This window comes from Homalodisca vitripennis, chromosome 1 (assembly GCF_021130785.1).
Source record: "Homalodisca vitripennis isolate AUS2020 chromosome 1, UT_GWSS_2.1, whole genome shotgun sequence".
Classification (NCBI taxonomy): domain Eukaryota; kingdom Metazoa; phylum Arthropoda; class Insecta; order Hemiptera; family Cicadellidae; genus Homalodisca; species Homalodisca vitripennis.
In genome coordinates, this window is record NC_060207.1 from 117,117,075 (window position 1) to 117,143,846 (window position 26,772).

The 26,772-nt window shown below is 32.6% G+C and overlaps 1 protein-coding gene across 8 annotated transcripts in view; it reads right to left on the bottom strand.

Moving 5' to 3' along the window:
• LOC124370141 (protein EFR3 homolog cmp44E) overlaps positions 1-26,772 on the bottom strand; it is a 78,438-nt gene continuing 51,666 nt past the window's right edge. For 5 of the 8 annotated variants that reach the window (XM_046828457.1, XM_046828435.1, XM_046828444.1 and 2 more), the window contains exons 12-18: positions 26,138-26,369; positions 25,873-26,004; positions 24,441-24,622; positions 14,888-14,926; positions 11,921-12,017; positions 8,703-8,861; positions 1-860 (exon numbers count right to left, since the gene is read on the bottom strand). In XM_046828457.1, coding sequence (XP_046684413.1) covers positions 696-860; positions 8,703-8,861; positions 11,921-12,017; positions 14,888-14,926; positions 24,441-24,622; positions 25,873-26,004; positions 26,138-26,369 — 1,006 coding nt within the window. In that variant the 3' untranslated portion in view covers positions 1-695. Of the gene's footprint in view, positions 861-8,702; positions 8,862-11,920; positions 12,018-14,887; positions 14,927-21,078; positions 21,115-22,765; positions 22,960-24,440; positions 24,623-25,872; positions 26,005-26,137; positions 26,370-26,772 lie in introns of those variants that run through there. The other 3 variants (XM_046828439.1, XM_046828451.1, XM_046828466.1) reach the window with 3 other exon arrangements.

Sequence of the window (26,772 nt, forward strand, 5' to 3'; positions counted from 1 at the left end):
AACAGTCATATATATTTTATTAAAAACCATCCATATACAACAAACTTTGTATGAAAAACATTTAGGTACATAAATTATGTATTTAGAGAAAACATAGAAAATACAAAAATGCAATTTTGTCAACACCTCTCTAATCTAACTATAAAGTTCAAATATTGTCAACAAGTTATAATAATTATCTTTTGGTTACGAACAATATTATTCATAAGATCAAGACAAATTCCCAAGGTTACACAATGTAATCTTTTGAATGTTTGAGTAAAAATCTAATGTAACAATCTATTACACAAAAATGAACAAGTAAAAATAAAAATGGAATATAAAAAACACTGATTGTAAACTTGCTACAACATATTCTAAAATCATTATAAAGACTGCACCACAAAAAATATATAAGTACCACAATTGAAAGAAAACGTACTTGAACAGAAAACTGTACTGCAAAAATATATAAATATAAAATAAATGCAGGATGTAAAGGAAGCACTCAAAATAATATTTAAAGCCACCTTCAGCAGTAAATAAAACTGTATATCTTCATATTACAATACCACTAAATTTTAATCTAAAAATAAGTTTTTTTCAAGTATTATATTTAATTATCATTTACATAATTATATATTGCTAAAGCAATTACAAGTATGTTGAGTACAAAACGATAGCCTACGTAGGGTCTACGTATGGTAATACATCGTTCAGTAAGCAAAGAGTTCAGGGAACAGCAGCTCGTATACAGGTGGCTGTGAGGCCTGATGCTGGGGGTGAGGTGAGGTGGGGTTAGAAGGCGTCATGGGCGAATTGATTGTTGTCGATAAGCGGCCAAACAACTCATTCAGTTTACTTTGCAGTGAGTCCTCCTCCTTTAAATAAACAAAAGAAATTAAGAATAGATATATAGGAGTGTAACATATTAGTATACTGTTGTTATCTGCACAAGTCACATTACAAAATACATAGTATGTACCATGTGTACATAAGTTACTCTTAAGAAATAATTATATTTTCATGTTTTAAAAGTAAAATAATTTGTATGTTTTATTTTTTATTTTAATGAAAACAAATCTTTTCTAGTTAATATATGATTACTGAAAAATGGTTTTTAAAGCATTTTTTTTTAATGAGAAATAAAAAGTAAATGTTTCTACAATTATTAGACTACAAAATAATTTATATATTTACATGTTTCCAAATAAGCCTGAGATAAGTGATAGACACACTGAAAGACATTCCAGGCTCTTGATCCATTTTAGATTTAAGTTCCAATATATATCACAAATTTCTCTCCAATATTTCATGATCCTTTATTGAACACCTCCAACTATTTCAGTAACAACTGAATTATTTTAGGCCAATGTGGAAACATCCTAAGTCTAAAAGGAAAATGAAAGTTGAAGTCCTTAGCTTTTCAGTTAACACACTAATCATATAATATTATATATGCGAAAGTGACTATTTGTTTTGCTTTCATGTGTATTCGTCCCACTATACTGAAATTTTACATGAACATACTTAGGGCCTCTAGTATGAACATAAGCCTATTATTTTTAAAATCTCTCTAGGCTACTCTAGGTCTCTAAAGTAGCAAAACATTCCATCTTGGCCTGTAAAGTTGTGAAATATTATCAATTTATCTATTTTCAACTTGTTTAAATTTATAATGTGAAAGCATAGTCTAAGTATGATAGTAACCAAGCCATATCTAGGACGACCTAATGGGGTGGGGGGGTTTTAACTACTGAAAAATTTGGGCATGTTCTATACCTACCAGTCAAGGTGCGGCCCAAAGGCCCTATTCCAAGATATATTTAAATGCTATAATATTAAAAATTGCAAGTTTGGCAGCCATCTGAGAGTATTACTCATGTTCTTATTTTATGCCCCACAAAACGGTTATAACTTAAGTCAAAATTGTTGGAAACCACCAGATAACACATAAAAATAAGAAAACAAAGTAAATTTAAGGGGATTTACAGAGACAATGTAAAATTACTGCATTTTAAGAACTACAAGTCACATCCTGTATCTTTTACCCAGAATTTATAGATTATAAAATGGGCATTGTGAGTATACGTCTTTTATTAGGAAGTGGGAATGTACTTTTATTATATAAATAAGGTGTGTTGTACATGTACATGTTTTTTTTTTAATGTTAAACCACCACGATAAAAAGTTATTGGCATTTAAACCGATAATTTTATGTATATTTACTGCATATACAATTACACCAGTCATTATAACATATGAAATAAGTAATCTTGTTTTTAATAGCCGAGCGGCTGACGTCTGTGCATAGATGCAAGGTGTGGCAATGAATACAAACTTCTAGTAAAAGATTTACATAGCACAATTTTTTTACTTTGGTTATCTAATTTCGGGTTTTCATACACAAAGTACGGCACAAACACATGTAAGCGAAGTAAATAACCTTTGTAACAATGAACGAATGTTGGTTATGCGAATAAAATTTGGCAAAAAATCAATCTTTTTTTGTTAAATGTTATGTTACTGCTCATAACAAAGACTCTAATACCATATTATATATTCTTTTTGTTTATGGTTTAAGAAAAAACTATTACAGGCATTAACCTGAAATCTGACAGAGGAGGTATTGATAATACGAGTATTTTGTGATGACATGTTTCACATAACAATAATATATAAACTCTCCTATCTCACTTGTCTGACCAAGAATGCCTTTTATTTAGCAGTTTCTGAGTGACAAGTATGCTGAACCTAAAAATGTATAGCAAAAATTATTATTAAAAAAATTAAATACAACTTTTGGAAATATTGCAACTAGAAAAGTGTTTGTAATAAAACAGACATCGAAAAACTTTTTTACAAAGTGTTTCCTTTAATTCACAAAACAATATCAGTTTATAACAGTAAAAAATTGTTAAATCATAAAATTATAAAAAAGATGTGAAATTCGAGGTATATTTTACATGTCCCATGAGAATTGTAGAATTATTATAAATTAAAGAAGCTTGAACAAAAACTTATTACTAGAATAAAATCCAACCATGTGAGGGATTCGATTGTAGCCAAACGTGACCCTTTGAGGATAACCTAAAAAATTATAAACAATTTAAAATTATCAACTTCATCATCTCGCCACAAGGTGGGTGAATTTAAACTCAGGGGGATTTCATACACAATCTACAAGAAATTTCTACAGAATTGCTTTATTGATAAAAACTTTGATAAATTAAAATCCGACCCAGCAAACAGGCTAGTTTTACCACAGATTAATTTAAGTTCGTGAAGTTTCCCATTATTAATTAATATATTGAATTTAATTTCATTACACAAAATCCAGTTCATTGACTGATTTTTTGTTGTTGTGTCTTCTTTATTCCTCAAAGAATATGATTTGAGCTATTCCCTATCTTTGTTGACTAACTGCTCTATAACTCAGAGTGTCTTCACAATGGGTTGGACGATTATAAAGCTAACCCCATTTTAAAAATATAAAAGTTTTAATCTTAATATTTGTATATTCCTGTACAGCATACAATCTAATGCACATTATTGAAATACAATGTACTACTAATGTAGTTACTATACTGTACTTCTTTCTTGAAACCAATAATAGAATACATTAATCACAATTTGGGTTTATCATCATAATTTCTCTTGAATTTCAGCTCAGTATTTATTTCTTTGAAAAGTTGTGACTTCTGTAAAGTCAAAATAATCATAATTGACACTCTTTTCTGAGGTAATTTGAAGTTTTTAACCACAGACTTTCAAAATTTCTTAAGATAGTATATTTGACTCACGGCTGAGGTATTGAATAAGTTTTCTGGAGATTCGTTTTTCAGAATTTCAAAAGAATTTTTGCTACGCAAGGTCTTCCGGATAGTCTGGGGTCTCGGGCTGCGAGAGAATTGTAGAGGATAGTTTTCAACCAGATAGTGTCTTAACACTCCCCTTTTTATTGATTTATATTTGTAGTTTTTTATTTTAATAACGACAATATGTTTAGAATTCCAGGTCACAGTTAGAACAATAGAAACTAAAATCTAAACATTTATAAAAATTCAATTCTCTACTCTCGACTTTGGTCCTATATAATTTAATTCTGTCTCATGAAATAAAAACAACTTCAAGTCTACTATTCTTCGAGGTAGGTCCAGAAAGTAAGTTCCATTTGGGAATACAATTAAAGTGTCTACATATACAGAAAAATTATTTATTGCACAAAATTCTACAATTCTTCTAATACTTTTTCACATAACCGCCAAAACTTTGCAGGCATTTGTTTGTCATAATATGGCACAAGTTTTTGTATACCTGCTTCATAGAAGTTTGCTGCCTGTGTCTTCAACCAGTTGGAAATATTTTCTGTCAGCTCTTTGTCATTGTTGAAGTGTTGACCACCAAGGAACGACTTGAGATGTAAGAACAGATGAAAGTCGCTAGGAGCGAGGTCAAGGCTGTACGGAGGATGGTCAAACATTTCCCAGCCATATCCTTATAGGAGGTGTTTCGTCACATTTACAGTGTGTGGTCGTGCGTTGTCGTGAAGAAAAACAACACCTTTGGACAGCAATCCTCAGCAATCCTTTTGTATTGCACGGCGCAATTTCCTAAGTGTCTCGCAATAAACATCTGCTCTGATTGTTTGACCACGTGGTAATAAATCAATAAGTAAGATGCCTTTCCAGTCCCAGAACACTGTGCACATAAGTTTTCTAGGTGTCAAGATTTATTTCGCCTTAACCTTTGCTGGGGATGAAGTATGCCTCCATTCCATTGATTGCCACTTACTTTCAGGGGTGTTGTAAGAAATCCAAGTTTCATCTACTGTAATTATCTGTGTCAGAAATTCTTCGTCGCCTTCATCATAACGGGTCAAAAACTGAAGTGCACTGCCCATCTGTTTTGTTTGGTGTTGCTCAATAAGAATCTTTATTACCCAACATGAGCAATGTTTACGAAATTTAAGTTTTTCTGTAACAATTTCATGAACTAGTGATTGTGAGATTTGAGAAAATTTCATAGCGAGAGCACTAATTTTGTAAACTTGCGGTTTTCCTGAATCTTATCATCAATCGTGTGAACCAGTTCTTCTGTAACCAAAGATGGATGCCCACTTCCTTCTTCATCGTGCACTTCACTACGTCCTTCATTGAACTGTCAGACCCATCTTCTCACCATTGAATCACTCATCGCATTTTGTCCGTAAACTTTGCAAATTTTCCAATAAATTTCAATTGCTTTCACTTTCCTAGCATTCAGAAAACGAATCACAGATCTGATTTCACAAGCAGCGCGATTTTCAATAAACACCGTCATTGTAAACAAGCACAACAAAGCGTACATGGCTGACAGCGATCTCACAATGGCGCACGTTTCTTCTCCTTGATATAGAGCGTCTATCGCGCATGTGTGGAACTGCGAGCGCTGCAGCAGCGATAAATTGAAACGGAACTTACTTTCTGGACCTACCTCGTATTTAGGGCTAAACTTGGATTTATCAGTAGCTCAGATAGGTGTTTACAGTTTGTGTATGAAGTTCTCGAGATTATTTGAACATGGGCTAAACATTCTCTCTAATAAAGCGTTTTTGATTATTATTAGTTATTTATATTTTAATCATGTAATTGGTATAAACAAAAAACGTAATTTTTTCTAATTTAAAATTTAAAAAGTTTAAAGAATACGAATCTCAAGTAAAATATTATTTGAGAGACCACAATATTTCCTTACTTTTGTTTGTGTACATTCAGTTTTTACAAACATCTGATTTTAAAATATGTTATAAAATCAATTAAACACATCATTGTATAACTTCAGGATATCGTCAGTAATTTATTTCTATATGTAGGTCAACTACAAAAACATGTTTTGACCTAATTTTTTATATTTCTTACTCTTAGATTTTTGGTGACTTAGAAAATTTTGGTAGAAACTTACCGAGAAATGTAACAGTAACAATGAATGAAATGAAAGATTTTAAAATAGTACAATCTGCAAACTAAAGGTGTTGTCCTTTCATTTTTCATAACTACTAACACTGTCAGCACTCACCACTAACAAAAATCACTAAAACACAATTACCATCAACACCAATAGAGATAAAAATGACATTAAGACTATTTCACATTAACCGTACAAAATGATCATCGGTAGGTATTTAAGTATTAAGTATTAGATAAAGGCAAAGTTACTACCTAACTTTTATTCTAAATTTAAAGACTTATAAAGCTTATCTTAGTTGTCTTTTGACAAAAGAAGGCTTCTCAAATCTGTGTAAGTATATATATTTTATTGATCAGGAAACGCAAAAGGCAAAATCAACCATGGAACAAAAATACTAAGACTGCAGTAAATGACATAGGCCATAAATATACAATTTTTCTTTATTGTGGCCTATGAATTTGCATGTGAAACTGCAAATAACTGCTAGTAGTGTATATATAAATGCCAAAGTTACTATCTAACTCATAAAACCTATCTTTGTTGTCTTTTGACAGAAGCAGGTTTCTCAGACCTGTGTATGTATACTTTTTTTCTTGATCAGGAAACAAGGCAAAATCAACTATGGTACAAAAAATACTAAGAGACCGGTGTAAATTAAAATTGCTATAAATATAAACTTTCTGTGACATATTTTCTTGAGAATTCCAACAAAGTAAACTTGACATTGGCTTCGGAACTACAATTCACTGAAACCAGAAATGCTTATACAAGTTCAAACCCTACAAAATTGCATGCAAAGTTGTGGGTAACTGCTAGTGATGTTATGAATTATGGAAATTTACTGTAGTTAATCCCTGTTATTACTGTAGTTCCCTAATACGACGACTATCTAGAAAGTAGATTATCTTTTGATATAAACAAAAAAGAATAAACATAAAAGTAGTGTTTTTAAAACACAATTCAGTCTTGGAGATTTATAAACTAAAAATTGCACTTATAATGTTACACAATATTACAAATTATTCTTTATTTTCAATTAACATTTTTTACCAGTTACAATTCCAAACATTTAGCATGATTATTATTTACACTCATATATGTGGATTTCTTCATATAAAGTATATCATTCTAAACATGATGTTTATTTTATATAACTTAAAAGTTAAAAAGAGTTAAATGATTTTAAGTGTTTTCTCACACATTATTGAACACTTTTTTTTGTGTGATATGCATAAATCTTATTGTTTATAAATTCATTTGTTAAACATATTATAATGTTTAAAAAATACATTATTATTGAGATATACTTAAATATTTGTTAGATGATAAGACTAATTCCAAATTCATCTGGTTAACAGTGGTTGAAGATAATGAAGCATCACAGTGGAAGAAAGAAGATACAATTTCGGAAGATTGATTGCTGAAGGACCATCTTTCATTAAAAGTGAAAGAAAACAAACCAATCAGCAAAAGCAACTCATTATGGTTTAATAACACTAGCAAATTAAAAAAATAAGAGTTATAAATGGGTATGTGATGTATGATTAGTAACTCGTGATGACATGCCAATCTACAAGTATATGACTTGTAAGAAAAATCCACAATAATTGCACTGCACAGTTTGGTGGAAGTGTGACAAGACAAAAGTAAGCTCTAGTGCTATTTAGTGATTAGTTAGTGAAGTTTGTAGATATGCTATAGTACACAACTCAATGAATAGGAATGAATGTTGTGTTAGAGGAGTATAACAGATTCCTGGTTGCAGTTATATGGGCTATAAGAAAACAAATAAATTACGAATAAGAGTAATCAGACATATATCAGGTGAATTTATTTTAAATGAAAAACAAAAGTTAACTTCTTTGTTCAAAACAAGTCCTCACAGTTCAATATCAGCTGATTAGTATCCCACTGAAAACACAAATCCCCCAGCAACAGCTAAGTCACCTCTGTCTTTGGTTGGTTGTGATATCATTTTCTTGTATGAAGTTTTGCATTATTTTGTGTACTTTGTTTTTAATATTTTTGTTTGTTGGTATTGTGTTAAGTATTTTAAACAATGATGACTCCAACTGTATGACCTTCTTATTAACTGATGTCAGAATATGACTGACTCAAAATAAAATGAAAATTACTAGAAAGTTTTTTTTGTAACTGCTTGACAAACTAAAAGTAGGTTCCTACATTACATCTTAATTCAGTACTATTAAAATGACACAACTTAATTGAAATGTATTTTGACCAATGGTAAGAACCAACTTTTAGTTACATTGTTCAATTTATGGACAATAGTTTAATTAAGGTAAAGTTAACTAGAAAACTAAAAATGTTAGTGAAAACATAATTATTTTATACTGACAAGCATCTTTCAATTAATTGTGAGTCATACTCCATGAACAGGTATACTGTGGTAGTGATTTTGTTAGCTAAAATATGTCAGATACATTGTTGTTAACTGGAAAAACTACCAATCTGAATCTGAAATAAAAAAAACTTTTGGTTTGAGAGAAACCTGATCCAAATTAAATAAAAATGCTTTGAAAATAAAACGTTATATCATTAACTTAATTTAAGTAGGAATTTTAGTTTTCTTAATGTTTCTTTTCCTTCTACTGTTGTTGTGACAGCACAAAATGTCTTGTAGGTTGTATTGGCGTTTATAAGCCACCAAGCACAATGTAATGTATAGGAGGGGTCAGATTGAAAGACAGTCTGTTTAAGATTTAACACTAGCATTCGCTAATCATCTACTAACATTGCCACAAAAGCCTTACCCTTGAGGTTGTGAGGTCCACTAACTCGTTGAAGGGAGTCGTTCGGAAACGCTCACACAGCTGCTTCTGTCGTTCTGCCTCTGCATCTCGCTTTACCTCTGGACTCTCAGATAAGACACGTTTCATTGCTTCAAACGTCAGCTCTTCCTCAGGGTACTTCTGCAGAGAGAAACACATTTCATTTGTCTTTTGTTCTGTTGTCATTATGAAGTAAACAAGATATATCTGGACATTTTTCATCGCTCAGTGATACAAAACATCAGTAACACTACATAGCGAGATCTGTAATAATCTCATTTCTTAATTAGATGGATAACTAATCTAACACCACAAAACTACAATCTAGGTTAACATTTATATATATATATATATATATATATATATATATATATATATATATATATATATATATTTACTACTGAACTCTGGTCAGTTCTCTGTGGTTGGTCAGTCAGTGTAGAATTATGTGACCAGTATTATTTAGCTCAATTTTCATAACCTACGTCCTGGTATGAAAACAAAATAAACCAAACCAAACCAGAAAGCTCTAGCAGCACTCAAAATGTGGATGAACATCCACAAAAAAATAGAGGGACTGGAAATGGGTGCTAACCTTAGCTGTCCTGAACAATCAAAGAATACAGACAGACTTCCTAGCAGAAGTCCTGAAACCCCTGACTCAGCCAGAGTCAACACATTTGAAGAAGATGCCTTATTGGAGGATGGCCACCAAAAGATAGAGGGAGCAAAAGCCGAAAGGCCATTCCCAGAATAGCCTAAATTTGGTGGAGCTGCCAGGAAACAAATGGCATGGTTTTGAAAAAGAAGGTACCCTCAAGAAGAAGCCAGGGATTCTGCCTTAAAACCAATCCCAGAAAATCAAAATAGATATTTAAAAAGAAAGGGAAAACCAAAAAAACCTCACTCTGGAAGCTTATCAGAGAATGAAAATAAGGATTTAAATGAGACAGGGGTCACTTCCCCAAAAACCATTTTATTTACAAGCAGAAGAGAGCATAAGGGTGGGAATATTACACTCTGATTTTTCCGAAAGCCTACTTTCATTGAAACAGATAGAAGATATTCAGAACTTCATCCTGGAAGCAATCATGGAAGAACAGGAGGGTCCTAACTCTCCAAGCTTCTACGGGATCAACAGGAGAAAAGGAGTCCTAATTTTCACTTGTGAAAGTAATAACACAGCAGAATGGCCGAAAGGAAAGTAAGATTCCCTTAAGCCTTGGGAAGGGGCCAGTCTGAGTATTGTGCCAGAGGGAGAAATTCCTCGTGCAAGAATCGCGACTGCCTATTTTCCAAATAGCATAAATTAATCCACCTATAAGATAATGAAGTTATTGAAAGCACAAAACAAAGAGCTATACGTTGATGAATGGAATGTCTTGCATAGAAGTGAGGAGGGAAAGTCAGTGCTGCTTACCTTGGCAGTTGACAGCACTACAGCAAGCAAGCTTGGAAAAGAGGGTCCATGGATCAGCTACAAGTTTGGGAAAATTCAGTTAGGGAAAAAAAGGGGGGCACTGTCCCCAAACACTCCAAGAAGATGGACAGGGATGGACCATCAGGGGGAGGTAGTAATAAGGCGTAAGTATGCAAAAAACCGACTTTCTCCCTTTTCCTGAAGAAGGGACCCTCTATGAAAGGACCATCTGTTTCGGTAAGGGAAAGAAAAGGGGGCACTGTCCCCAAACACTCCAAGAAGATGGACAGGGATGGACCACCAGGAGGAAGTAGTAATAAGGCGTAAGTATGCACCTCATACACATAAACCTTCACCATGCCAAGGGCACACCCAACATCTTGAGTAGGAGGTTTATCACAACAGGCCTGGATATTTCTATAATTCAGGAACCTTGTATTAACAGAGGTCACATCAGAGCATTGACAAGGATTACTCAGGTTGGTAATCTCATATAAGATCGTTCAATTGAAAATCAAAGAGCATGTATTTTAATTTTAAAATATATAACAGCTTTCCCTGATACAGATCTAATTTCAAAGACATGGTGGTGGTGTCTGTGAAAGTAGCCTCACAACAAAGGGAAAAAGATGTAAACATAGCCTCAGCCTACTTCCCCAACCTTCCAACGAACTGCCCACCAGTGGAAATAGAAAGGCTACTGCAGCACTGCAAAGAGAGACGTGTAGACCTTATTCTCTCTAGTCTAGAAAATAGAGAGTCTAGTGCCACTTTTATTACAAGAACTAGACAAGAAGTTCTGGATATAACCTTATCTAAAGGAGTCAAAAATATAAACATAGTAAGATGGCACGGTTTACAGGAGGCCTCACTTTCGGACCACTGCACCATTAGGTTCGACATAGAGTCGGGAGTTGAGGTGAACGTGACCCATAGGGTTCTTAAATCCACCAACTGGAGGGGATACCGAGTGTCCCTGGCCAAAGAGTTGGAGAAAATAGAACCCTACCAGAAAAATAAACTTGAATTAGAAAGGTCTGCTCAACTAGTTGAACAAGCTATCATGACGGCCAATGAAAAAAACTGCCCTCTCAGACAAAACAGGCTAAGGAAAGGTGCCTTGGTGGACTGGGCACAAAAACTCTGAGTACACTTAGTTTGAGGTGCGCGTGTTGCCGCTGTAATGAAAAAGTAATACAATACGTTTTTTTATTAAGACACATACTTTGAAATGTGATATTATACAGTTTTATATATATATATATACTGTTCTATAACCACCATTTGGCTATCCTCTATTTTCCCTTGTATTTCTAGCTGTGAAAGTGCATCATCTGTAAAATGAAACTTTTTCTGTAGTTTTTCTGAGTTGATGTTCTAGAATGCTGAAGATTTGTTGTCAGAGTGGGCTATGTGTTCATTTGCATACAGCTGCCTGTCTGAGCTCTGTTGGTTTTAAGTTATAAGCTTTCTTGTACCATTTTAATGTCCTCTTGACGAGTTCATTTTCGGTCAGTTCTTATCTGTGTAAGCAGGTGAGGATTCTTCTTTTAGCGTTTCCTTCAGGGTCATATTGAAGGTGTTTAGTAATTCTAAAATAACATGTTAAAACATCAGAACAGAAAAAAAACTAGCCGTTACAGTATCGCAGGCACTTGCAAATTCCGTCATTAAAGGGTTCAGTCAAATTATTCACCAAACTTTGTTTTTTTTACTCACATTATGGCTATCGCAATAAAAATTAGATATTTTCCCATTTTCCCTAAAACTAAACACTCACCCTTTGGACACCAGGTGTGGATGTGGCACTGTCAACCTCTGAAGAGATGTCAACATTGCTGCCCTTGATGACAGTAGAGTTCTCCACCCAGCTGTGCCTACAACATGAGCCTCCCGTTATTGTATAATAGTAAACATTACAAAAAATAAGAATTGTTGCTTACAGAGTTGTTAAGTAATCCAATACCTGTAAAACAATTCTCTTAGGCGTGTTTATAGTTTCTAAATTCTGTAGGGAGAAATAAAACTAAAATAAACATTCAAACTGCACGAATGTCACAATCAAACTGAAGGCCAGCACATACAAAGTAGTTAAAATTGCGATAGTTTATTGTAAATAGGATGCTATCAATATTGATGTCTGTAATATCAATTTTTTTATTCAATGTCTCAAAATAAACAAAATTCTTGTTACTGAGCAGAACTAAAAAATTACTCAAAAAGCTATTGCTAACAAGAATAGAATGGAAAATCAGCGCTCAACATAAATAAGAGTGAAACAATGTGACATGATGAGATGCTAGAAAAGGAAACATTTCTCCTGAATCTTGGCAGTTAAATAATACTAAGTGAACAATACTTCTTACAATGTAGTAGGTGTGGCTAGAAAAGAAGCACAAGGAATAGAGGATATTCAAATAATTGTAATGTTTGTTTTCAAACAATAATAACCATCACTTTTGTTATCATTCCATAAGAGCCAGCTGTAATCGTGGCCATCTTAAATTTAGCTCCATAAGAACAATGTTAAACCTCATGCACGTTTATGACCTTACTTTTAGTTGTGGAATTATGGAAGATATCTTATTTAAACCTGTTATTGTACTAGCTAGTTTAACTCATTTCTTGGCAGTACATAGTTAGTGTGTGACACTACCAAGAGTAGTAATGGTCAGGATGATCTATATAAATATATACTTGTTAAGTATAGGGTTAAGTATGAAGGGTGGTTTTTTCAATATTTGTATTGGTTAATCTGAAAAATCCCTAATTCTTTTACTTTATCATATAAATATAATGATATTATTCTCAAGAACCAGTGTCCATCGCTGCAGCGACGGTTAAACATCACCATGATAAAGTCACTATATAAAGTAACTATAATACTTTTTGACGAAAGTAATAGTAGCATTCGATAGTGGTGAAATAAATGTATCGAATAATATAAAATCCGGTACTTGTCGATCTTTGATACAAGTCAGAGAGGAGAAGAGTATTGAATTTAATTTTCATTCTTGACATTTATTTGCTGCTGTTTACATATTGGTTAGTTTGTTTATGTTTCTTGTTCCAAGTATGTAATATTATTTGAAGTTTATTATTTAGTCAGGTAGAATAAACATGTTTTGAAAAGTATTTCTCTCTCACAGGAGTGATGTAGTGAAACGAATAATTAGTGTTTTGTTTCAAACAACCCAAGTTCGTAATCTGTATGATTAATTATCTGCCTGTCTGTATGTCTACAGAACATCTCAAAAATGAAATGAGCTAATGACTAGAAATGTTGCATAGAACCTCAACAAAGCCTGTTACGTGACATGTGATTTGGTGTACTCCTACCTTGTAGACTAGTAAGGTGGAAAGACAAACACAAATAGAAAGTAAACAGGAAAACCATCCACAAATAGTCTTCCTTACCTATCATTGCCCACCATTTCAAGAACGGCAGCTTGATTATTTTCTAGCCACACCTCACATTATCATAATTGTAATTGCCACATTATTACAACAGCTTTGAGGTAATTTGGCTTCTCCAATCCCATCCCAAAATGAAACTTTTAACATGCAATGCAAAAGCCAATACATTATTGTGGAATGGATAGGTTCATCAACAACCATTGTACTTGAAACCAAAATACCTTCTTCATGCAAATAAACATTGTAACAACCAATCAATTTGATGTAACATAAACCTATATTATGCTGTCACTTCAAAATTTTCTTACTGTATGAATACAGTAAGTTAGTAGATATGAAATTATAGTATTGCTATGCCTACAGTTTTTATTTTATGATTAATTAGTCAAGTTCCTGAATAAATAGATTTTAAATTAAACTTCATCTACTTGGATGTTTTATTATACGGATTGGATAATCCCACTTGGTATAGGTAGTTTATATAACAGTTCACAAAAAGTCATCTATAACTCAATGGTATGTTCATTCTTGTTGACAAGAAAATATTTTGTACTGATCTAAATTCCAAAACTACGTCCCCAGACAGTAGGCCAATTGGCTTAAAATCCTTCTTGTGTCTTTATAGAAACCAAACGTAGCTTATTTGCTACTTCATATATTGTATTTAAGGCTTAATCTGCAGTTCCATGGGTGCTCATTATGTAAATCCATGTTATTGAATCAAAAACTAGAGTTTACATTTTCACTTCTAGTCCTTGAGGGAATTTGGTGTTTGGATAAATGTGAATTTCTGCAAACTTCTAACACAGATTAACCAATTTCATGAAATTTATATAAATATATGAGATACAAATTTTATTCCAAAAGTTGTTTTTTTACATTTTTTTTCAGGACCATTTGTTAAAAGATAACTAAAACAATAATTTGCTTTGGAATAGCAATCTGAGTTTTTCTTGTTAATTGAGTATGCCTCAATACATTTAAAATCCTCTAAGAATATATATCTAGTGGTATGTTCTGACTTTAGACCATTATGGTGTTAAGATTTTAAGGGATTTCAAGTGATATACCATTAATAATTTCAGAATTATTAATAATATAAATTTCTTCTTAAAAATACCAATAACCTTAAGCAATTCTCATGCAGATTAGAAATTGCATGAACTCAGCCAGTTCACTGTAGCATTCTCTATCATAATTACTATTTTGTTCTACAACTATTTAAAAGTATTTTATTAATGTATGCGGCCATTCCCTTCTGCAGCGCTTGTTGTGGTGAACCTTGGCCATGCTTCGTAGTCATAAAAAATGTGTTATTAGTGTAACTCACGGTTCCAGGTATATTGTCGTAGTACGAGTTTCAGGTAAACTATAATGAAAAACTAGTGTCAAAGTTGAACAAACAACTATAGCTATATGAAAAACAAACAAACAAAGCATTAAATAAAATCATTATATTCACACACATAGTAATAACTGTTTAACTTAAGATATACAAAACAAAACAAAATCAAACATGAACCATAACTAAGAGTAGAAACCTATCATAAACCTTACAGTGGTAATAAAGCAAGAACATTTAAAATGTACTTGTTTAAGATTTTTCAAGAAAGGTATTTTTGTATGTCATGTAGTGATTTGCACTATAATATACATAATTGTTGTGCATCAATAACATTAGAAAGATATCTTATTTGTTATAATACAGAATGCATGAGATTATTAAGCCATTTTAAATACATAAATCGTAAACTGTCAACTACATTAACACTTTTAACTAAATATCTATTACTAGTAGCCAAAGTCGACTTGTGTATGACTATTCTGTATTCTCTGATAGCTAGATTATATCATTGCTGAAATGTGACACTTCTACCACAGAATTCTACGTCATTAATTTTATAATAAAATCATTCATTTGGTAATTTATTGTTATGTTGTCAAATTTTTAGATTTTATTTTGTTACTATACAATATAAACAATTAGCTACAGTAGCCAAAGTATAAACAGATTCATTGTTTTATATAGTGTCATAAAATCTTAAATAGTGTTTTTTGATATAAAATTATTTCTTTGTTTGAAGGTTATTTTTGACGATGGAAGGATTGTGAAGGAAACAGGATTTTTCTGGACATTTGCCATCGTTCAGTGAAACAAGAAATCAGTAACACTACGTTTCGAGATCTGCAATCTGTTCTCTTCTTCAGGTAAAGAACTAACCTAATACATAATTACAAACTAGGTTAAAATTTACAGTCGTAGGTGGTTAGTAGACGAGTGAAGACATATTGTGACCTGTATTCCGTAGTTCAGTTTCAATGATTAGTGTTTTGTATAGTTTTTTATTAAGTGCATGTTTATAGAGTTAGTGAATTTGACAAACAACATGTAGGTTGTGATTCCTGACTAAGGCGTGCCACAACGCTTTGGTAAGATTTGTTTATTTTAACCTAGTTTGTAATTATGAATTAGGTTAGTTCTTAACCTGAAGAAGAGATCAGATTGCAGATCTCGAAACGTAGTGTTACTGATTTCTTGTTTCACTGAACGATGGCAAATGTCCGGAAAAATCCTGTTTCCTTCATAAAATTATTATTAAAATTGTTTACATTTTACAGAAATTGTTTAAAAAGTTCCATAATAAACAGTATATTTGCTATTAATGTTTTCACTTATGAAGCCATGACTCATCTCAGTTTTCCGGTTCAAACAGTGTTGAAAATTTGATAAGAAAATTTATTGAAATCTTGAAATATTTCAGCCTTACTGTTGTGAACCAGTCTTTGGTTTGTTGCTTGAAAACAGCTCTCCAAAGCGAGGTTGAAATACTTCCAAGATTTTAATTGTGTTAATAATCTTTCTATACGGTTGAACTGAGAAAACATAGACAATAAATGAAGTTGTTGCTTGCTTAAAATTTGTATGAGTCATGTACATGTATGGTTCTTTATGACGAATACTAATGAGTTAAACTATGAATTCTATCAACCACTACTACATAGATGGTAATTTTTGTAGCCTGCCGATTCAGCATCGGACAAAAACTTGCCACCATTTGACATGTTACAATAGCCTCACTCTACTGATTTCAAGCTCTTAGAAGCTGCTGTCTCAACTGATTTATTTAATGGTGAAAAGATCAATTTTTTAACTGTCAAAAGAGAAATGATTTTTATTTTTTCAGAAATCATAAACTTGAATTGTGATAGAGATTCTAAGGTTAAATGCTTTTGTAGTTTATTGAAATTGTTAATACAAAAATGTATAAATGAACCTTCTTTCATTATTAATCATTACTATTGCCACTTCTATGGTTAAATAGTTAACACTGGTATACTATTAAATGGAAATTTGTGGAACAACTTTAAAATTTAATATAAAGATTACCTTTGTGCATTCATGATGCTGCCCTAAAAATTACTCAAACCTTACATAATAAAGTTAATATTACTGATGACTTAATTCTTGTGGTACAAAACCATAGTTTTTTTAAGCAATGTATTATAAAAATATTTATATATAATAGTACAATATATCAAGCCTTGAAAAGTTGTATTAAGTCTGGATCTGACAAACAAATGATATTGCACCAAATATGTTGCATTCCAGATCGCAGCATCCAATATTGGGTCATTAAACATTTTATTATATTATGTCTTCAAAATACGATGAAATAATATCAATACTAATGGGAATTAAAAATGAAATGTTAAAAGCATACAAATAACTAAACTAATTATATAACTTAAACATTTTAATGTCTGTTTTACATTTATATCAAGCCAACTATTTGTCTACATCCTCCCGCATACTGCAGCACACTGTGTTATCATCAGCTGGATCACTTTGCTGTTGTTTAATCAGTCATCAGTCAAACAGTTGATGTTATTTTCTGTTTCTTTATTCATTTCTGTGTTACAATATTTATGTTTAGATAGCTTGTGAAGTTCTTTAAATATTAATCGTTGTTTAGCAAATTGTTATACAATGGAACGCAAACTCCATGAGAAGTTAAGTAACATTATGAAATTTGTTGAATAAAAAATATAAATAATGAAGACCTAAGCAATCAACAAGATTAAATGATAAATTCTTATTTTTTTACTTTTTTATATAGGATATGTTTCAGGACTTTTTCATAAATATACTTCAGATTCGGATGAAATACCCAAGGATTCCAACAAGGAATTATTTATGTTAAAAGCAAACAGCACCATCCAAACCATACGGTTGTATTTAATAATTTTAAATGTTGAAATTTTTTGTCAACTTAACTTTTTTAGTTTTTTTTGGTAGATCCTCAACTATTTTGTGTAACATTTGGGGTTTTATTAGTTGTTCAATAAAGTAACAGTAAAAACCCTGTCAACCCAGTAGATTTACAGAAAAATAAATTGAAAACATTTTTTTCATTATCTGTGTCAAGAGAACTTTAAAATAAGGTACCACACGCCCACCTTTAGCCTACATTTAAAAATTTACCAAAAACAACCCTCCACACCCTAAAAATATTCCATACAGATTTTTGGGAAGCCAAAATAATCTTTTGGCCATAAGATAGCAGAGGATACAGTTGAAATAGAGTTTCTATCTTCACTTGTTAGACCTCTACAATCAGTGACCCATACAGTCTGATTTACCTTGAGTAATAGGAGTTGCAGAAACATCGGGATGAACGAGAGCAGAATATTTTGGTATTAAATAGCTGTAAAAGTTTGGTAAGAATTTGATGGTGGAAAAAATGTATTGGGAATTTAGTCTTGCAGTCATGACTACGATTGGTCATGTGTTTAAGGAGGATTTCAGAGGTCAATGCTATGTTTATTAGTTTGCACTACTAGTACGTTGGTATGATTAGCCGGTATCTTGTATACAAGGGAGGTAATGGAATTGTTCAGAATAGAAGCTAGTTACTAATAGGTAGAAAAAGTCTTACAATGTCTTTCGCAGCACAAGTGGGATCAATAAGGTTGGTTTCTTAGAGGGAATAACAGACTTGTTTGAGTTAGATAACTTGGAAAGGACCAGCATTTGGTGGTTTCATTATTGTTACAATGTAATGATCATGGTGATAAGTAGTGACATGAGTGAGATATGTTTTCGGAATTGATTTTAGATCATAATTTTGCAATTAATCGGTATACTTTCTAGAGCATGGAAACTGGGGGTGATATGTCAGACTTAGGTACAGTATTGGCAAATTAATATGAGCGGAGGTCGAATTTCAGTTTTTATATGTTGGTGCACCTGCTGTGCATATTCTATCAACTGTTTTGTTCAATAAAACAACATAACCTCAAAACCTCGTTGACATATTGTTCTAAACACATGCTTTGTGTTATATTAGTATTATATTTTGTTATATCTTAGGTTATATATACAAGTTTGTGTTATTTTTATTGGTTTTGTGAAAACTGTGCAATCAGGTTTAACTGTTTATTGATATGGATATCACACCTAGGAAAAGAGAAAGGATCATGGCACTTAGTGAGTGAACACCAATGACTCAGAGGGACATTAAAAACGAATGTTATTTAAGTTTGGGTGCTGTAAACAAAATAATTAAACAAAAATAGGAAACTTGGTTGAAGTGCAGCAGAAAGGAAAATGTGAAAGAAAACGGAAGACTACTCCTCGAGATGAAGCCTTTCTTTTGCATGATAGCAAACTTCATCCCAGAAAAACAAGTTATGACCTTCAGCAAGATAAAAAAAAAGGCTGGAGTAAAAATTCACAACTCAACGTTACGCTGACGACTCTTAGAAGGAGGGAAGAGCCATGAGACCACAGAGGAAACATCTTCTGACAGCGCCTATGATGAAAAAAACCACCAAATTGGGCAAAAAAATGCTCACTGGAGCACAGAAGATTAAAGAAAAGTGTTATTTTATGATGAGACACACTTCCTTATGCAGGGCCAGCAATAAACATTTGTTCGAAAAGCAGTCAATGAATTACTTTCTGCTAGCCATTTTGAGCCAAACAGTTAAACATCCCACCAAGAAAATGTTCTGGGGTTGTTTTTCATATCAGGAACTGGCACTGTTTTTCCTAGTGAAGGTACAATGAACAGTGAAAAGTACAAAGCATTGCTGGGGCAACGCTTAGCTATAGAGCTTGACAATGTCCAGGCTGAAGGGACTGCAATTTTGCAACAAAATTCAGCTCCGTGCCACTTATTCTTATAAATTCAAGGATAGTAATATTACCCTTTTGGATTGGCCTGGGAATTCACTTGATCTTAATCCTATTGAGAATTGGTGAGCAATATGTAAAGCTAGACTGCAAAACATGGATTGTACGACAAAATCAAAACTGGTGGAAGCAGTGATTCAGGTGTAGTTTAGAGATGAAGCAATAACAAACAATATAAAAAAACTTGTGAATTCCATACCAAGAATGCTAGGAAGTCATAACAGTAAAAGGGGGTTATATTCCAAACTAATTAGAGGTAACAGTCTCATGTAAGTGTACCTAATGTAGCTTTGGCCTAAATAAATCATATTTACAAATTAATTCTGCTTGTTCATATTAATTCGCACAATACTGTATCTTAACTGAAGGGACGAAACAACTTGATGTTGTTGGTGTAACAACTGGAGAAATGAGCAATACCTAGCAGAGGAGATTTACTAGGTAAACTTATGAGATTAGATGTTCAAGAAGGCGTCGAGAAAGGTTTCAATGTTGGGTTTAATGTCAGTTCAGATCATAGAAATTTTATCAAGGGAGTGAAGGCAACAAAGAGATAGGATGGGTTGCTTCTGAAGGAAAGTCTTCTCTAACTAACTAATTTGAGATTGATGCAGGAAAAAGCCTTGCAGGTACTATGGCTATACCCCTGTGTGAGGATAGTTACCTACCTGAACATTGGAAGATATTTGTTCAAGGATTTATTGGGCAGATGCTGATGAGGAAGCCAGTGATGGGTTGATCAAGAAAGTATTTCAAGGCAGCCAGATTAATTGATGGTGTAAGGGGAGTTGATAATGGTTAAAGGCGGAATTCAACTAGAAGGGGGGAGGGGAGACTGTATAGGAGAATTGAACAGAGGATGGTCTTAGCTGCCTCACTAAGATTAGGAGTTTTTTCCACAAAAGCAGAAATCCATTCATTTACAAGGTTACAGGCCAAACAGGGTAAGAAAATTTTATTTGTGAATTTTTTTATGAACATAAAACGGAATAGAATGAGGTTAGAAAATTAGGGTTAGAGTCATTTATTAAAATAATAAGTATTCTTTCTGCCCATTACAGGATGTTAAAGTAACACTACAAGTGTTTTTCAGTTAATACTCTACTGCAGTTTTTTATTGATAGTATACAGTTTAGAAACTAATAAACTGACTGCAGACTGCATAGTTTTAATAAAACTCACAGAAACAATCCACACAAAACAACTAAACGTATAATTGTAAGTTTACCTACGGTTTAGGTTAGGTTGAATAAAACTACATGAAATATAACTTAACTACCATTTAAAACCACTTAACACAAAGGGTATCACACACAACCACTCACTTTGTAACATGACCACATGTTGACGGTTTGTAAACCCTGCCACAATTACACAATATTAGACGAACATACAATTATCTTGGCGCTCATAAAATATCAGAGTGTTGTATCACATTTATAACATACAGAATGTTACTAAAAGTTGGGGTCATTGCAGATTACTTCATTTAGATTAAAAATTTGAAAAAATAAATTTAAATTCTGCTTGATTTAGCAGCTACGACTATTTTGTAAAGTCTGATAAGAATACTGAGATATATTTCCAAAAAGGTTACTTTAGCATATTTTCCACTTTATTAATTTACTATTCTATTCTATTGATGAGTATTTACCCTAATAGAATCTATATGTTTATTTTGTTCATCTATTGTAACTCTAGGTCTGGTACAATAATAAAAGTTCAAAATGACCGCCCCGTGTAATAAGTACTGTGAAGAATAGTAAATGTTTATTTCTGATCCAATTGTATTTTTAGGAATGGTGATATATAGACGATTCAGCTCTTCATAGACGATTTCTCTTTGTAAACCAAAGAATCATAGATAGTGGTGATTTGACAATAGGCTAATGCAAGTTCAGCAAAAATTCCATCTGTTTTCTTTTATTTACAAAAAAATAGCATAATTTATTTATACTAATAGTTTTATTAGCAGTTCAAAAATGCTCACATGTGTGTGTACCAGTTTTTGAAGGCAGGCTTGGTCACCTTTACATGTGGTAAAATCAGATCTAAATTTTCAAATTCATATAACTTAAACAAAACTGATCAAAACTAGTCAATAATAAAAACGATACAACACTTTGATAAAATCATTGATATTAAAAACTTAGTATTTAGATAATTATTTATAGAAATATACATACAATTTATTATATATGATTATATACAAGTAAGGTTTGGTTACAAAATGTTTATAAACCAACTTGCAATAATGCATCAATCAAACAGTTAATTAGGTTGCTTTGCTATATTTTGTGTGGAAACTGATCAGAATTTCCTTTATAATGATTGTTCTATGTTCAAAGATTTTGGTTTAAATAATTTTCTTATATAGTTTTGAATTTTTTACATTTTTATTGATTTTTTACAGATTCATTATATGCAAGTTATTTGACTTCAAACAATTTAAGGCCACCATTTTAAGATGGGTAGTAAAAATTTAGAATTGAAATATGTAAATTGACAGTCCTTAAAAATTGAAACAAAATTGGTAGTTGCTTCATATCTTCAAAAAATGTAATTTTATTAGTACAAAGTAGAAAATAATGTATGAAATAAAAATGAAATGGAAAATGTCTTTATTGAATACAACGTAAAACATTTATTCAATTGGCGAGGTTAAAAACGTCAGGTTGAATACTTACTACAAATGACATAATAATTGTACAGCACAATCTTACTAACTATACCTAGGCTAATAAGGAATAAGTTATACTCTGGAAATTTGCTTATCGTGACTGTAATGCAACTTACCGAATGTAACAGACCGATAGCCTATATTAAGATTTACTTTATATTAAGATGCTGGGTGTGATATTAAGCACTGTGATATTAAGTCAATATTTATGTAACAAAAAAGTTTAACACATTGAAGCCATACACCAGACTCATAATGTAAAGTGTTACCTAGTACTAACATGACTTTAAATATTTTGTGTTAAACTAGTCTACCTGATTTATTAACAAGGCGGAACAAATATTTTAGGCCATTTTAAATTTCTGAGTTGGACAAATTCTAATTGATATTGGTGTGACTTTACCCAGAGGAGACGGACAGAGATCTGATCCACTCCTTGGAGTAGCGGAAGATGTTGAACTCTGATGACTCGTACCACATTTCGAAACTAGAACTGGGTGGGAAGGAACGGGTACTAAAGAGGAAACTGGAACAAGGAACATAGGAGTAGAGGAGGAACTTGGATTGTTTATGAGGAAAATGTAGTGCTTGTTAACACATTCGCTGCGGATGATAACAATTGCTGTCATGCAATACTGGCACGCCATGCGGATGACAACAATAGTAGACATCTGCTCGCTTGGCTGCCATTGCCTCAGTGTGAGCCTAGCAGTTGCTGTGGAACATTGTGCCGTTTGCCGCATGTTGTGCCTGTTTCATACGTTGTTTATTGGCAATCCGTTTGTGGTTCGCAATTTTCATTCACTGGCTGTGCTGTCTGTATTGTTTATTGTATATTGTGTATGGTGTAAGGTGACTGTGTATGTGTGTTTATTATTGTATTTAGGCAATATGGAGAACGACAATGAACAAGTGAAAGACTTTACGAGAGTGAACAGGATGATTCCAATTCAGGTTCAGAGAGTTCTGCCGATGTGAGTTCAGTCCATATTTATAGACTGTTTTCAATTTTTTATACAAAACAATTTTTTCACTATTTGTGCAATTGACAATGTCTTCTGTGAGTGAAAGTGCTATTTGGGAGTAATAGACCCGGTGTCCTGCGGTACTAAGTGGGGACCGGCATCAGGTGCGGCTGACAACAATTGTTGTCACGGTTATGACTGTCACCAAATCTGGCAGTGGGGTTACCTGGACAACCTTGTGCAATCTTTTTGGCTGCTCTGACTTCAGTTTGAGTAAATTTAAAAAAAAAAGTATTTTCCTACATTTACCATGACCGGTCAAATTTTTTTCAGCAGCAAATGTGTTAAAGAAATAAACTATTTATTTTGATGTTTGGGGGATAAATGTATTGTATTATTTCAATCCAATGTAGAATTTTCATGTTAACTTCAGATACTTGCAACACCCTAACTTTAACAATTCATAATGCAGAAGTATTTAGAAATTCCAAGATATGCTTAACATCTCTGTACTGAAAACATGAATGTATGGTTGATGGAGCATCATATTGTCATAATTTTGTAAAACTTCTTAATAACTCAAATATTAATAATGGTGTCAGTATCAGGACAATAACCCTTCTTAATTCAGGAAATAGTATTGAACATTATTAGTTTGTTAGATTCTAGATTAAATTTATAATAAAAAAAACCTATTTCCTGGCAGTGTGAAACTATATTTAATAAACTATATTTTAAATATTTAATGTTTACACTTGATAAATTATAGTAAATTTTATGGTACTGTCATATGGAAATACCAAATTATATATACAATGTACTCCTTATAGAATTATGAGAAAATGTACTAGGCACCACACTAACTTAAAAAAAGAATAAAGCACTAACTAAAAGTCAAATTTGCATATAATAACAAAATAAAATTGTGTTTTAAATAGCCTCAAATCATGCAAATAAAACAGTATTACCGGTTTATACTGATAATACAATAAACAAAAATCATTAAATAAGAAACATTATTACAGATTTAATCCATACTGACCTATGGGACATGGTAGCAGGAGTCACATGAGCAGAGTCCAACCCTGCGGCCTTGAGACACTCAGCCAACATCTGTTTGTCCACCAGCAGACTGTCCAAGGGCACGGGGGATCTGACGTCGTAGTGTACCAGTAGCTCAGGCAGCAGGTGAAAAGCGTTCTGGCTCCTTCTGTCCTCTATTAGCTAGAAAAGAGATGTGATTATTACAACATATGAGACATGTTAGCAGGAGTTACATGAGCAGAGTCCTACCCTGTGGCCTTGAGACACTCAGCCAACATCTGTTTGTTTACCAGTAGACTGTCCAGATCTGAAAGGTCTATTTCACAATGAATTTTAGTTGAGGTGTCGTATTTAAAACTGTCACATTTATTCAACATTTTTATCTAGGTTATGAATCACATACAGCAAACTTAAATATATATATATATTTTTTTTAATATTTTTATGAGCATATACCAATTTAAATCTTGTACGGTTTGAAAATGGTGAAGCTTCCAACAGTTTTGAAAATAATATACTGTATTAATATTCCAACTGTCAAAAAATTCTCATGCCATCAAAATTGTGAAAATCAATCTTCAAAACTATTAACTCTTTCCCTACCAGGTTTTTTGCTCATAGTTTGTACTAAAATACCAGCCTCGTTTAGACATCATGCAGTATTGTATATAAAAATCCATATAATTGCAATTTATGATCATGTAAAGTTAGAATTTACTTTCCTTTTTTTAAAAAAAACCTTAGCATTATAAACAGTTCTACGTTATAAATAAAAGAGTATTTTTACTTTTTTGTTTGGAGTTTACTTAAATTTGTTAAGTTTGATTTCTTACAGAATGCTGAAATCCAATTCAATACTTCTCTCACAGTCATTAGTTGACGTACAATATATTTCTGAACCAATAGCCAAAAATAATAGGGATATTTTATGAATAACACTACTTTTATGAGAGGTTTTATGAAGTAATGCAAATCTTTAAATTTGTAAATACAAACACAGAACCCACATAAACATAACAAAACATTTTTTTAAGATAATTAAGTCATAGGAATTCATAAAAATTATAAAACTTTTACAGGCCTCAATTTAGCAGGAGTAAAAATGATAGCATTTAGTGTGCACCTCATTTTTGAATTGTTCACAAAAATATGTGGATTTCATTACACAAATGATGTATCTGCAATGAGTTGTTTAATTAAGTTTTATGCTCACTATAACTCCTAGTGTGACTTTTAATATATTTCATAACGTTTTTTGTGAACGTCTCTAAATTCAGATGCTGGTAGTTTATGCGAAGATTGCTGACTCCTGGTTTTACACATGCCGACAGTAGTTTTTCTTCAGAGATATGTCAAGTTCATAGCCACATATGAAATCTATCTCTCTTCTATTGTGCCCAAAGGCATATTATAAGATCGTGCAGTGTTACCTTCTCACTGTATTCCTTGAGAGGTGAGATGGTTACAATGTGAGGGAGGAGGATGAGCAGGCTGGCCACCACAGCATGTAAGTTGTATCTCTGAGCTTGCGGTAGGTTGTTGTTAGCAGACAGAGCCAGGTCCTGCACACCATTTCATAGCAGATCAATAACTACTCTCAGATTTCGTCCATTACAAACTGCACATAATATTCCACATTGTTATCATAAAGTTATTTACCCTTTAGAAAGTTAATAACAAAAAAAGTTCAAAAACCTGAATCCTGAGTAGCAGATTGAGGAAGTCACTGAGGGTATCGTCACAAGCCACCTCCACGATGAGAAGTGCAATCGTTGTATAGACTGCTTCTATGTTCTCCACAGTGTTATTGTCATGTTCCAGCCCATCCAGAAAGCACTGGAACATGTCCGGAGAGTTCTTACGCAAGAAGATGGCGTCCGAGCGGCTGCACTTTTCCGCCACCAGTTCTAACTCTGATACATTGACCCTAAAAATATGTGACCTTTTGTTATATCAATAAGTTATATGTTGAAATTTTAAGTATGTCTGTATTTTTTCACTAAGGAGAACCATATCACCCTCATTAGAGTATACAGTAGTAGATTCACATGGAAGGTGATTTGCAAAGAAGATAACATAGTATAAGGCCCAGGCCGAATCCTAGACGAACTCCCCATACCATTTTCTCTATGTGTCATGTCGACCACCTGCTGTCTGCGTGTGAAGTAGCAGCTTTAAAGAAGTGCCTAATATTCTAAGACAGATTTGTTATCACAAACTCTAATGTTTACAAAAACGAACTAAATATTTGTTGTCTATAATATAGGCTACTTCCAACTTCTAAACCAATAATTCTCAAGACCTATTTTTATTCAGTTTCATTATATTAA